General features: G+C 35.8%; 1 protein-coding gene across 2 annotated transcripts; it reads left to right on the top strand.

The window, feature by feature from the left end:
* The first annotated feature begins 533 nt into the window (after positions 1–533).
* Positions 534–9,271, top strand: LOC129910375 (ubiquilin-1). Of its 2 annotated transcripts, XM_055987730.1 has the most exons (5): positions 534–772; positions 958–1,636; positions 3,849–4,568; positions 8,862–8,949; positions 9,170–9,271. In XM_055987730.1, exons 1-4 carry the CDS (start codon positions 674–676, stop codon positions 8,936–8,938), a joined length of 1,575 nt encoding a protein of 524 aa, XP_055843705.1. In that variant the 5' UTR covers positions 534–673; the 3' UTR covers positions 8,939–8,949; positions 9,170–9,271. The 2 variants fall into 2 exon arrangements, with proteins under 2 accessions (XP_055843705.1, XP_055843704.1); XM_055987729.1 differs by having other exon boundaries at positions 8,862–9,271.
* Positions 9,272–15,408: the final 6,137 nt, after the last annotated feature.

Raw genomic sequence — 15,408 nt, forward strand, 5'->3', positions numbered from 1 at the left:
CTTTTTGACTTTTTGCAAAAAGTGGCCGTTGGCGTTGTACGCCCTGTTCCTTTGGGAGGTGGCAAAGTACTACTAGTAGTTTACTAGTAATTTTCAATGGAACGTACTTTCAACGAATTCAATACAAGTCGTATCTACTCGGGAAGAAGAGCATGACTTCTATTAGTAGACAACTACCTCCAATGGAATAGGGCTGTAGTTATACCTTAAACCACCTGGTAAAATCAGAAATTTTGTAAAAAAAACTATCAAACCCATACCAAATTTTGACACATCTACCACTTTACAACGTTTATCAGGTTTACCCAGAGTTTACACTTTTTTAGAAAGAAATAGTGAACAAACAAACAACATCGGTTGTAATTTCGAACAGTTTTTTTGTAAGTCCCGCCGAATTTCTTCATGATGTAACTGAACCCTAAATATTCTTCTCTGAACACACTCACTATTTAAGTGCTACCCAACTACATTTTCGTTGGTTTCCATTTTCGTTGTTTTTTTTTCAATTTATTCCTGGCATCACTGCTTCGTTAAATTTTATTGTACGAATGAAGTGACGAATTAGTTTTTTTTCACTAATTTTATTTTTCTGCTTCGTGAAAGTTATAATATTTTCTGGTGTGTGTTAGAATTAATAAATTTGTGAAATTTCCATTAAAAATATTGAAATACGATGGCAGAAGGAGGTGATAAACATAAAATTATCGTCACTGTTAAGACACCCAAAGACAAGCAGAATATCGAAGTTGATGAGGATGCCGAAATCAAAGATGTAAGTTCTCGGTGTTTCTGTGAGAGTTTTTCTTCTTCTCTACCTCTCCTCTATACCCTCTATAACATGCCGACCGATCGACCAATTGAAATGAAAAAAAATTACATTTTTTGTCTCCTCTTAAAAACTACACTTGTGAAATTGTTATGAAAAAAATCTATTAATCATTTGACCTTTTTTTTCAGTTCAAAATATTAGTTGGTCAAAAATTCGAAGCTGATCCTGATCAGCTTGTTCTAATTTTCGCTGGAAAAATCATGAAAGACACCGACACCCTCAAAACGCACAACATCAAAGATGGCTTGAGTGTGCATTTGGTTGTAAAAACTCCGACACGGCAACAAGGTGCCCCTGAGCCTCGACCACAGGCCGATGTGCGTCAGACTCCCTTCGGTTTGAATCAGTTGGGTGGTTTAGCTGGCTTAAACGCATTGGGTGCTGGGTCTAACACTTTCATGGACTTGCAAGCTCGCATGCAGAGTGAATTATTAAATAACTCTGACTTGTTGAGCACTTTGTTGGACAATCCAATGGTTCAACAAATGATGAACAATCCCGATACTATGCGTACACTTTTATCATCAAATCCTCAAATGCAGGATTTGATGCAGAGAAATCCTGAAATTTCACACATGTTGAATAATCCGGAGTTGTTGCGTCAGACTATGGAGCTGGCACGCAATCCGTCAATGTTGCAAGAACTAATGAGGTCTCATGATCGGGCAATGTCTAATTTGGAAAGTGTTCCTGGGGGCTATAATGCTTTGCAGCGAATTTATCGCGATATTCAGGAACCTATGTTGAATGCAGCAAGTGAATCATTTAGCAGGAATCCATTTTCGGGACTTGTTGAGAATTCTTTAGGTAAGCTATCAAAAAATTTACTTTTCCATTCTTTTGTAAAGCATTTTTTGTTTCGATGGATACATTCCTTGAAAATTTATATATACTATTTTTTTCAATTCCGAGTTGTGACCTTTGGAATTTAATTTTAAAATCTCAATTTTTTAAGAGTACGGGAAAAATATTTCAAATAGAGAACAAACTGCAAGAGAACTCAATCACATGACCATGACACAGGCCTGCATCTTTAACTCTTATATTTGTAACAATAGTTTGCTTTTTCTCTTTCACCTTAACTATATTTTGAAGTTAGAAAAAAATACAAAGTAGGTATAGCAAAAAAGTTATGAATTTTTTTTTAGACTCGACATTGAAGGGAAATAATTTTCTCTTATGAGCTAACTTTGATTACATCTGCATTTTTACTGCACTTGCTCAAGCGTTTTCAGATTAGGAGATTTCCGTTTGTTTGTTTGAATACGTTTTTGTTTTTAATTTGGGTGGTGTAAGTGCAAATCTGGGGCCCAACTCGATTCTACAAAAAATTTGTTCGAATTCGCAAAAATGGTTCTCTGCAATTTTGTAAAAAATGAAAATTATACAGTTCCATTCATGTCGAATCTTTAATTGGGTTTTATTTGGAAGATTTAAATTGGTTTTATTCATTTAAGATACACAGTTTGACTAAAAACTACAATTGAAATTAACTTTCGAATAGATGCCAAATTAGCAAAAGTTACATAGTAGGACCCCTGTTTTATATTCCAATTTTATTTAAATTCTGAATCTTGGCTTACATACATTGCTATAGCAATAGAATAGGTTCACGCGATAAACGACGAGAAGAGTTTTTTCACATTAAAAAGCTTTACGAAAAGCTTTTGGTTGATACACTTTCATGTTTTTAAAGCATTTGTTTGCTTATTTGTTTGCCTATACACATTTTTCACACTTTCCCCAAATGAGGCTGCAATTTCGGAAATAATTGAAAAATCGAAAAAAGGTCAATTCTTCGGAGTTAAAAGGGTAAACCTATTCTATTAACCGACAATGCATGTACTTTACCTGATAAAATGATGAAAATTCAATTACATATTTTTTAAAACGCGACTCTATTCATGTTGTCAAAAAGTTTGCAAGCATGCTCGTCAATGTGAACCCCTTATTAGGTGAAACTATGATACGAACATGTATACAAATAAATTCATTAAGAACTTGAGTTAAGTCAATTCACAAGGTCTAATACAAATACCGATGAAATAAATAAATTCTGTCTCATTAGTAAAAAATACCCACAATTTATAAATACAAATGAAATTGAAATTGTTGGTACTTCCCCAAAACTTATTTGTCGTTTTTAACTGTAAATTTTAATCAAAAATTATTGGAAAAAAATTAAAAAAAACTTTTTGTCTGAGGTGTTAGAAGAAGCAACGAAAAAGTTACATCTAAAAAAAGAAGACTCTCAAAGCATTTCATATCGAAAGATAGAGTTTTATTTTGCGTCAACTGAATTAAGCACAAATACGAAGGGTAGAATAAGTAGTACATTAAACGAGTTGAAACCTACTGTTCTTAAAAAGTATTTATTCATTAGCAATATAATTGGATAGAGAGGGCTTTTTATTCTCAAAAACTCAGCATTTTGAATTTGAAAAAAAAGCTGAAAAAAATGTATGTAGTAGGGCATTTAACAAAAAAATGTGTTTGATTTTCTCAGAACTAGGCTCAAAAGTTTGGTTTAGACCCAAAAATAGGTCCCTGAAACATTAATGTTAAGTACTTCCGCATCGCAATTTTTTATTTCCCATAAGAATAACACAGGAATTTTTGTTTACTTCTGATTCGTATACAAGATTCGTTTTATAAGAGAAAATTCAAGACGTGCATTTTTGTATTTTTCAGTCTCTATATTACAAAAGGAGTATTTTTTAAATTGTTCTTAACATAAAATACTCGAAATTCAACTGCCTACGTTTCTTGTATGACCTACTTTTACGTAGGATTTATAGAAATCGAGATATTTAATAAAAGCTAAAATTCAAGATGGCAACCAAAAGGTGAATTTCACGAGTCCGAAAAATCAGAGTTATGATATTAGCCAATTCTCTATCGATTGAGCAAAAAAATTGGGGGTGTTTTTTTTCAACTTAGGAAAATACAAAGTCAATATAAAAATTGAAATATTTTTTAGAACTTCAACTAAAACCTCTCTTTTAATTTATAATTTTAGGAGAAAATCCTCAACAAGGCACTGAAAATCGAGAGCCTCTACCTAATCCATGGGGAGCAGCAAACAACCAAAGCGGTGGACAAAGTGGAGGAGCAAATTCTGGTCTACCAACGGCAGGCCTCCTCAATACCCCAGCTATGCAAAGTTTGATGCAGCAAATGAGCGATAGCCCTCAAATGATGCAAAGTCTCCTTAATGCACCATACACTCGTAACATGATGGAGGCCATGTCCTCCGATCCTGATATGGCAGCACGCATTATAAACACAAGCCCCATGCTAGCTAATAATCCGCAATTGCAGGAACAAATGCGAACTATGATGCCACAATTTTTACAACAAATGCAAAATCCAGATGTTATGTCAATGATGACTAACCCTCAAGCACTTAATGCAATACTTCAAATACAACAAGGAATGGAACAACTTCGTGCTGCAGCACCAGGTGTAGTCGGTTCAATGGGTATTCCACCACCACCACCAGGTTCGAATACTCCAAATACTACAACAACAAACTCGCCTGCTGCACCACAACAAACTGGCGGAACTAATACTACAGCTCCAGCTGCCAATCCAGCATTGTTTAATGATTTTATGTCGAGAATGTTAAATGGAATGTCAAGCGGTGCTAATACAAACCAACCGCCAGAGGAAAGGTACTCTTCGCAACTAGAACAACTTACCAATATGGGATTTGTCAACAGAGAAGCTAATTTACAAGGTATGACTTTTTTTAAATAAAATTTCTATGTTTTTTTAATGTGGGAACTAAGAACTGGGGTTTAAGAAGTAAGACTATGAAACAGTTGACATAATCTCACTCGTTTCTCTTAACACACAAAAGTTACCAAAAGATGACATTTCCCCTCTCTATATTCTACAAACCCTCGGCAATCTTTTCCGACACTTTAAATAAATTAGCAGTTTACCCTTTCTTACGTTTAACCCTCTACCGCATACCAACCCATATATGGTTTATCGATTTCATATCGATTTATTTCCGTTATATTGCAAATGTCAAAAAGAAAAAACTATAATAAAACTACGTCTATTTTTTTATAATAAATCGGTTTTTATTATCAGTAAGAGAGTCGTGATTCTGAAATAAACTCATTGTTTCAAGAGCATGTGTAAAGTGCAAATCAGTGAATAAAAGTGTGTACTTTTCCGGTGTTTTTTTATAATAACCAATTAAGTTGCATCCAATTAAAAATAAGTTTCGTATGTATTTATTATACTTTTATATGTTTACGAAGTTTATTTTTTGTTTTTATAATAATTATTGTCTTTTTTTGGCATTTTTTCCAAAACACCATATATGGGTTATCATGCGTTGGCGACATACATTACTGATTTATGTACGATTTTAATTTTTTTTGTAAAATGAATTCGAAGACTTTCTATAGAAAAAATAGGTGTGTAAATGCTATAACTCGTGATGGCTTTCGAAGTGATGATGATCTAGCTTCAGATTCTGGCTGCTTTTAACATCAAACAAGCCATCTCCGAGCACTTATATGCAAATCTTTAAAACCTACAATGTCACTTTGGCAGGTGATCAAAGCAGAAATGGAACAAAACAAAGGGGAGGGTGTAATACAAGTCACGGAAGTCCATCCCCATCTTATCCCGAAACTTCAATTCACTCACAACAACCAAGGGCAAAAGTCGTTGAATTCAGTGCCAACTGGAAACATCGACCATATCCCTGAATGGCAAAAAAAAACTCCAATATGTCAAATTTGCGGACTGAAGACGTACACAATGTGTAGAAAATGGAATGTGTTCTTCTGCTACAATGGTATAAGAAAGAGTTTGAATAAATTCCATGAATAAGAAAAGTCCATTGTAGTAAAAACATACTTTACAAAACATACCTTGAATGCATACTAAACCATATATGGGTTATTAATTTTTTGCTGGAAATCACCTTGCTGCATACTAACCCATATATGGTTTATGTTTCCAAAAATTTATATATATGTAAAAAAATAAAAATTTGTATGTAATACCTTTTTTCAACCCCTAATAAAGCTAAAAAATTGTAAAAAAATTTTTTATATCACTTCGATCAAAATCATGCAGTAGAGGGTTAAACTCTTGTAAAACACAAAAAAGTATCCAAATTCAAATATCGATTACTAAACTCTGGAGCTTTTGACAAGCGCTCTGTATAACTCTCTTTGATTTTTTAAGAGAAGAGAATGTTCGCGAACCACGAATATGTGATACATATTATGTATCACATTATTTTTATGGCATAACACTAAGCTTTGAATCATACCCTTGATTATGTCAATGCTGTCACTACCTATTTCTGTAGAGTATTTTGTAAGATGATTTTTTTTACGTAGGTTGATGATGTTATGTTTTGTCATGATCACAAATCAAAGATATTTGAAATATTTGTACTGGGGAAGCACTGTTCACATCCTGTGCATTAAAAAAAATTGAAAGTTTTCCTGTTCCCCACACTCACTTTGAATGGAAACTCTTCGGTGTCTCCTACGGAGTCACTTTTGTTTTAATTTTCTCGTAAGTGTTTGCAAGCATTAACATGTAGATATCCCGAATTCTGCGTTATCTAAGGCTAGTCGCACACTTCAAACTTTATTGAAACCAAAGAGTTTAGTTACCAGTTGATCGAGCAGCGCGCACATGAAATAAACACATGCACAACATCTATAAATCTTTCTTTCTAAATTGAAGTTGAAGAATTGAAGAAAGTCCGCCCTGTTCCATACGATTCTGTAACACACAAACTAACAATCTGATTTTTCTCAACCGTTTAGTTTGTGACAAAACACTAATCATCTATATCGAATTCATTTAAACCACTTGCAGTCGCTGCTAAAATTGCTACTAAAGTCGATACTTTTTGGCTATTTAGGAAATTAAAAAAGTAGCGATCTCTTGTGAATGTATATGTGCGCCAAAAACAAACGGACGAAAAAGAAATATTAAATATTTCGAAACTATTTCATGTTTTATATTTGTTTATTTTTATCTCCAAAAAGGTTTAAAAAATTTACAAATAAACAAAAACTGGCTTTGACGTTCGGTATTTCTCAAAATTAAAGGTGTGTGGAAATCTGTGGAAATCTGTGTAAATCCGTCTCAAAAAAGAGATTGAAAAAGTAGCAATTTTTTTTCATTTGAATTCAAGGGAAAAATAGCCACTGCAAGTCGACTGCACACCGAATTTTTGGTTGTTTGGAATTCGATTAAATAGTTTATGTTATTGCACGCAGTCCCTCCATTTTAGAAACCAAACAGTTGAGAAACTAACGTAAAATTTTCATTTGCTACAAAAAATCAATTGTATCTTCTGTCAAAAATACCAGGAAATACTGATAAAACATATTCTATTTGCCAAAAGAGATCATTTATTTTTGTCTAAGATCAAAATTTCCAGATCTTGATTTGTTACAAGATTTGCACCTATTTGCACACGCATTTGATACAAAAATCCCTGCTTCAAATGGATATCGGAATAAAAGTTACAAGTGCGCGACTTGCCTTAGGGCATTAACATTCTCGTAGCAAATTTGCTCCACTTTTGAGGGAAAAAACCATCTACTTTAACGCTCCGATTTTTCGATATATACTCCACTTTTCCACACAAAAATTGTTAGCCTTAACTAACTGAATTGGAATATTTTAAATTGAAAATGTATTTATTTTAGAATTGCAAACACATTTATGAACCAACACTTGCATTAATGAGGTTTATAAAACAATATAAATTGATCCAAGGTTTATCTCAAAATAATTCCTTTTTATGAACCAAATTGACTTTAATTTAAGACTTTAATAGCACCGGCACACAAAAAAAAGTGTCAGGAACCAGACCTATATTTAAGCTGTGACTGCATTTTGTTTGAATTTTGTTTGAATTTTTATGACTTTTTGGGGTTTTTTGCATTTTTCTCAAAACTAGAGGGTGACCGGGCAAAACGGACTTAAAATTCGGATTCAGCGGGTCTAAAAACATATAGAAAGAAGTACATGCCACTTTTTTTCGTGTACCTTTTCAGAACGTTTCAGAATAAAAAAACTTAAATAATATGGAAAAATTACCTAAAAAAAAGTCGGATTTCTTAAGAAAAAAAAAATTGATCTCGGTTATTTATGAAATATTCCCAACAATGTTGTACCATTTTGAAAACAGAATTGAACACACCAACTTTTAAGGCAACTTGCCGAAACATCGTAGAGCATTTTTTTTACACTACGGTTCATTGAATTAGAGTCATGTAAATTTTTTTAGTACTAAGTTGGGTAAAAAAGTAATATTTTCTTTAAAACTGATGTAGCTGAGTTAAAATTTTTGAATGCATTTGATAGCAGGGTTATTCAAGGTTCCGTAACAAAAGAAAAAAATGAGAAAACTTAAGATTTGTAGTCACGGCACATGAAAAACCGTCACAGGGTGACCATTTTTTCGACTTTTTTTCAAATGCCCATAACTCCCAAAATATATGGCTGCGATTTTTTTTATTATTTTTCTGATAACTGTCACAACCTACCCTATCTACCGTTTTCGTTTCGACGTTAACTTTTGGGACACCCTGTATGTTTTTGGACCCGCTGAATCTGATTTTCAAGTCCGTTTTGCCCGGTTAACCTTCAGTTTTGAGAAAAATGCAATAAATAAAGGTAAAAAACTTCTTTTTTTTTGCATTTTACTCAAAACTGGAGGGTGAAAATTATTGATTGATTTTTTTTTTTGTTTCTACTCCAGAAATTTTGCATTTATTCCCCTTTTTTTAAATTTGCTCCAAAATTTCGTGACCCGGGTTCGAACCCTGATCATAAGCTATCTATGACTGCCATTTTTTCCAGAATTAAAAGAGTATTTTATCTGAATTGATCGCTTCAAACTAACGTCTTCGACCATTACGTCTTTCGAAATTACGAATAGGTTAGAAAGACGATACTTGTTCCTATTTTTCAAATTATTTGTAATAAATTACCTAATTAATTAATATCTTTTTGTTTTATTTATTTTCAGCACTCATCGCAACGTTCGGTGATATAAATGCGGCAGTTGAAAGACTTCTTGCGCTAAATCAATTATCCTTAAGTTAACGTCATTAATTGTAAGCTGTTTGAAGTTTATATAACTTTACATTTTAATTTGACTTAACAATATGTTGCATTGGTCATATTTTTTACAAATAATATTAAAGTATTTTTGTTGCATCTACTTCTTCATACTTATAATGAAAAAAAAACAAGAAAAATTAAATAAATAAAATAAATTACCGCTATACAAAAAGGTTATAACAGAATCACACATTTTTTGCTTTGAAATTTCAGGCTGGCGATTGCAACAATCAAAATTTAAAAGCAAACAAAAATTCAATTCGTTGCACAAGTAACAAAGCATAGTAAAAAAAACAACAAAAAAAAAGAAAAAAACATTATTTTTATCTTAAAGGGTTTAATTTTATGAGCTTATTTTGGTTAGATTATTATAATTATCTTTTATGGTATTATGAAAAAATAAGAAGAACAAGGCAGAAATTTTCTTGTGCTATAAATAGTTGCAGTGTGTTATTTTATAAATTGCAATATAATAAAAAAAAATTATAAAAATAATAATGTGAATTTATTTTTTAAAAACCATCGAAGTTTTTTTTCCCTTCAAACCAAATAACCATTAACGTCGAGATTTTTGCTTTGATCTTCATTTCAATGGAATTATTATGGAAAATCTATTTCTCTGTGTAATATAAATATAAACCTAATATTATATATGTCATTCCAGGAACAAAAAAATTGTAAAAAATAAAACACGATTTTATTGTTAACACGCATCAGCGAAATTGATTATAATAAAATATATTTCGTTTATTTTCAAATAAAATAAAGACATAAATAAAGTAAAAAAAATATAAAACTATTTTTATTTGTCTGAATAAATTCTTCTAGATATTATTTGATAATTGCGGTAATTGGCATGTTCGGATCTTAAAACAAATTTAATTCAAGCAAATTAAATAATGAAATAATGTAAGTATACATATTAGGGTGGGTCAAAAAAATCGAAATTCTTTTTTTTGATTTGGTACTCCGAAAAATCGATTGCTAGACACCTCTAGAATATACACACAAAATATGAGCTCCTTATATTAAGGGGAAGGTCCTCCGCTTTGCAATTTTCCATTTTTACATCAAGCTTCTACTAAACAAAAATAATTTTTTTATTAATTGACTTTTTAGGAAATTTCTTTTCAGATTCTTGTAGGAAATTGAACGCTCTACAAAAAAGGCCTTGTACACTTTTTTCGTTTATCTAACCGTTGAATAGATATTTGAGGTCCAAAAATCGAAAAAATCCTTAAAAATTCGTTTTTTGTTCTTAATTTTGTAACAAATTGAAAAATTATAAAAATCAAACGCGCAAGACATATTCTTGTTGGAAATTGATTGCTTCACAAAAAAGGTCTTGTTAACTTTTTTCATTAATCTAACCATTCTAAAGATATTCGAGGTCAAAGTTAAAAAAAATTATGAAAACATTTTATATTTTTAAAAATTTTCCAGTTTACTGAAAATTCATTATTTTCAACTTAGCAAGACGGATTCTTGTAGGGGTTTAAACGTTCTACAAACAATTCCTTGGCATCAAATTGATTGCTTTAACCGTTTAGAAGATATTCGTATCCAAATCGCAATGCATACGGGTCATAAGAAAACTATTGAAATCAGTGGGCATTGGTTTGGATACAAATATCTTCTAAACCATTAAAGCAATCAATTTGATTCCTAAAATTTTTTTGTAGAACGTTTAAGCCCCTACAAGAATATATCTTGCTAATTTGAAAATAATGAAGTTTCAGTAAACTGGAAATTTTTTAAAAATATAAAATGTTTTTATATTTTTTTTTAACTTTGACCCCGAATATCTTTAGAATGGTTAGATTAATGAAAAAAGTTAATAAGACCTTTTTTGTGAATCAATCAATTTCCAACAAGAACATGTCTTGCGCGTTTGATTTTTATAATTTTTCAATTTGTTACAAAATTAAGAACAAAAAACGAATTTTTAAGGATTTTTTCGATTTTTGGACCTCAAATATCTATTCAACGGTTAGATAAACGAAAAAAGTGTACAAGGCCTTTTTTGTAGAGCGTTCAATTTCCTACAAGAATCTGAAAAGAAATTTCCTAAAAAGTCAATTAATAAAAAAATTATTTTTTTTTAGTAGAAGCTTGATGTAAAAATGGAAAATTGCAAAGCGGAGGACCTTCCCCTTAATATAAGGAGCTCATATTTTGTGTGTATATTCTAGAGGTGTCTAGCAATCGATTTTTCGGAGTACCAAATCAAAAAAAAGAATTTCGATTTTTTTGACCCACCCTAATACATATGTATCTCTCGAGTATGAGACCAAAATTCAGCTAAAAATTTTATCGAGTGGTTATTATTATAACTAGATCATTGTTGGGTAAATACAATGTACATGCCTTTAGATGCACTATATACATTTTTTAAGATACAACTTTTCACACGTCACCACATTTTGACAGTGGAAATAATCAACCAGTACAAGGTTCTAATAATAAAATAACAAAGTTCACTAAATTTATCTGTGTAAAAACTTAGGCAACATTGTTTCACACTATAACAAAATATTTGTAATATGACTTACAGGTAGATTTGCGATGGAATGCAATTGAGTGTGTGCAACAAGAAGTGTTCCTGTTCATTACACTGCCCAACACACACAAATTTTCCAGACCGTTGTTTATCATTTCTTACTAAGTTTAGGTTGCTTATTCCGAAAACAGTTTAGTTTTTTCTAGCAGCTCTAGTTCTTAAAATATTCATAATTTTTTTTTTTTTTTATTTAAACAATTTTTTTTTTTGTTTTTTAACTTTACTTCCTGAACCAAAATACAATACATTCGAAATAAATTTTTTCAGCTGAACTTTAAAAACGCTTGTAATGATAAAATTTAAAAAAAAAATACTATGAAACCACTCCCAAAAAGTGAAAAATTAAAATACCTATCTAAAAAACTAGAGCTCCTAGAAAGCAACCAATGTGAATTTTAGGCTTAATGAACCCAAAAGCATTTCGATAAACATTTTTCTGGTTGCCAATTACGTAAAACGATTATCGTTTAAATCGGCTCGTTATCGTTAAAAAGCGACTCCGTAAAACGATTATCGTATAAAAACGATGAACTGCGTAAAACGAAAATCGTTTAAGGCTGAACGATACTCGTTTTTTCAATACGACTGACATTTTGCTGTCGTTTGGCTTTCGTTTTGGTTTTGTTGTGGAAAATATTTTGTGTCTACTAGTGATATTCCTCTTGAAATAATTAAAATAAAAAACTTATTGGAAGAGAAGATGTAAATAAATACATTTTTTATTCGTCGTTAAAAAAATATTTCGTGTCTGCCAGTGATTTTTCTGTTCGGCTAAAAAATGTGAATACATTTTATTTGGAAATGAAGAAATTTTATACATTAAATAGGCCGCCAACAAATGGATGTTGTTATCAAGTGTATGGAAAACAATCCCGGCCTTGCTAAGAATTATTTGCCCAACACCCAAGCCAAGAAAAAATCCAAAATACTTTGGATTTGGCAGACACTCTCAATGCAAGTGGACATCCGAAAAAAAAAACATCGATGGCTGGAAAAGCGTATCGCGTATGTTCTTTTAAACATAGAAAAATTATCTTTTTTATGTTATTTATGGTGTGGAAATACTACAAAATACAATCAGAAAAAAAAACAGTTTAACAAAGATTAGAAATTTAATTTCCTTTTTTTTTTTTTGTTTGGATATATAGGCAATTTTGAAAGTCACAATTAGCAGTGAAGCTAGTTGCACTTGAAAAAAGAATTAATTCATTATCGTTTTATGTAGTCGCTCTTTGTCGTGACTATCGTTTGTCGTAACTACCGTTGTCTTGCCATTCGTTTCGTATTATGTAATAGGCCCCCTGGAAAATGTAAACATTCCCGAGCATGTCCCGAGCATGTCCCGAAGATGTCCCGAGCTTGTCCTGAAGATGTCCCGAATATGTCCCGAGCATGTCCCGAAGATGTCCCGAAGATGTCCCGAGCATGCCCCGAAGATGTCCCGAAGATGCCCCGAAGATGTCCCGAGCATGTCCCGAAGATGTCCCGAGCATGTCCCGAAGATGTCCCGAAGATGTCCCGAGCATGTCCCGAAGATGTCCCGAGCATGTCCCGAAAATGTCCCGAAGATGTCCCGAGCATGTCCCGAAGATGTCCCGAGCATGTCCCGAAGATGTCCCGAGCATGTCCCGAAGATGTCCCGAAGATGTCCCGAGCATGTCCCGAAGATGTCCCGAAGATGTCCCGAGCATGTCCCGAGCATGTCCCGAAGATGTCCCGAGCATGTCCCGAAGATGTCCAGAGCATGTCCCGAAGATGTCCCGAGCATGTCCCGAAGATGTCCCGAGCATGTCCCGAAGATGTCCCGAGCATGTCCCGAAGATGTCCCGAAGATGTCCCGAGCATGTCCCGAAGATGTCCCGAGCATGTCCCGAAGATGTCCCGATCATGTCCCGAGCATGTCCCGAGCATGTCCCGAAGATGTCCCGAGCATGTCCCGAAGATGTCCCGAGCATGTCCCGAGCATGTCCCGAAGATGTCCCGACCATGTCCCGAAGATGTCCCGAGCATGTCCCGAAGATGTCCCGAAGATGTCCCGAGCATGTCCCGAAGATGTCCCGAAGATGTCCCGAGCATGTCCCGAAGATGTCCCGAGAATGTCCCGAAGATGTCCCGAAGATGTCCCGAGGATGTCCCGCGCATGTCCCGAAGATGTCCCGAAGATGTCCCGATGATGTCCCGAGCATGTCCCGAAGATGTCCCAAAGATGTCCCGAGCATGTCCCGAAGATGTCCCGAAGATGTCCCGAGCATGTCCCGAAGATGTCCCGAAAATGTCCCGAAGATGTCCCGAGCATGTCCCGAAGATGTCCCGAGCATGTCCCGAAGATGTCCCGAAGATGTCCCGAGCATGTCCCGAAGATGTCCCGAGCATGTCCCGAAGATGTCCCGAAGATGTCCCGAGCATGTCCCGAAGATGTCCCGAAGATGTCCCGAAGATGTCCCGAGCATGTCCCGAAGATGTCCCGAAGATGTCCCGAGCATGTCCCGAAGATGTCCCGAGAATGTCCCGAAGATGTCCCGAAGATGTCCCGAGGATGTCCCGCGCATGTCCCGAAGATGTCCCGAAGATGTCCCGATGATGTCCCGAGCATGTCCCGAAGATGTCCCAAAGATGTCCCGAGCATGTCCCGAAGATGTCCCGAGCATGTCCCGAGCATGTCCCGAAGATGTCCCGAGCATGTCTCGAAGATGTCCCGAAGATGTCCCGCGCATGTCCCGAAGATGTCCCGAAGATGTCCCGATGATGTCCCGAGCATGTCCCGAAGATGTCCCGATCATGTCCCGAGCATGTCCCGAAAATGTCTCGAAGATGTCCCGATCATGTCCCGAAGATGTCCCGAGCATGTCCCGAAGATGTCCCGAGCATGTCCCGAAGATGTCCCGAGCATGTCCCGAGCATGTCCCGAAGATGTCCCGACCATGTCCCGAAGATGTCCCGAGCATGTCCCGAAGATGTCCCGAAGATGTCCCGAGCATGTCCCGAAGATGTCCCGAAGATGTCCCGAGCATGTCCCGAAGATGTCCCGAGAATGTCCCGAAGATGTCCCGAAGATGTCCCGAGGATGTCCCGCGCATGTCCCGAAGATGTCCCGAAGATGTCCCGATGATGTCCCGAGCATGTCCCGAAGATGTCCCAAAGATGTCCCGAGCATGTCCCGAAGATGTCCCGAGCATGTCCCGAAGATGTCCCAAAGATATCCCGAGCATGTCCCGAAGATGTCCCGAGCATGTCCCGAAGATGTCCCGAGCATGTCCCGAAGATGTCCCGAAAATGTCCCGAAGATGTCCCGAGCATGTCCCGAAGATGTCCCGAGCATGTCCCGAAGATGTCCCGAAGATGTCCCGAGCATGTCCCGAAGATGTCCCGAGCATGTCCCGAAGATGTCCCCAAGATGTCCCGAGCATGTCCCGAAGATGTCCCGAAGATGTCCCGAGCATGTCCCGAAGATGTCCCGAGCATGTCCCGAAGATGTCCCGAAGATGTCCCGAGCATGTCCCGAAAATGTCCCGAAGATGTCCCGAGCATGTCCCGAAGTTGTCCCGAGCATGTTTTGAAGATGTCCCGAAGATGTCCCGAGCATGTCCCGAAGATGTCCCGAAGATGTCCCGAGCATGTCCCGAAGATGTCCCGAGCATGTCCCGAAGATGTCCCGAAGATGTCCCGAGCATGTCCCGAAGATGTCCCGAGCATGTCCCGAAGATGTCCCGAGCATGTCCCGAAGATGTCCCGAGGATGTCCCGAGCATGTCCCGAAGATGTCCCGAGCATGTCCCGAAGATGTCCCGAAGATGTCCCGAGCATGTCCCGAAGATGTCCCGAGCATGTCCCGAAGATGTCCCGAAGACGTCCCGAAGATGTCCCGAATATGTCCCGATCATGTCCCGAAGATG

This window comes from Episyrphus balteatus, chromosome 2 (assembly GCF_945859705.1).
Source record: "Episyrphus balteatus chromosome 2, idEpiBalt1.1, whole genome shotgun sequence".
In the NCBI taxonomy this organism is placed as follows: Eukaryota; Metazoa; Arthropoda; class Insecta; order Diptera; family Syrphidae; genus Episyrphus; species Episyrphus balteatus.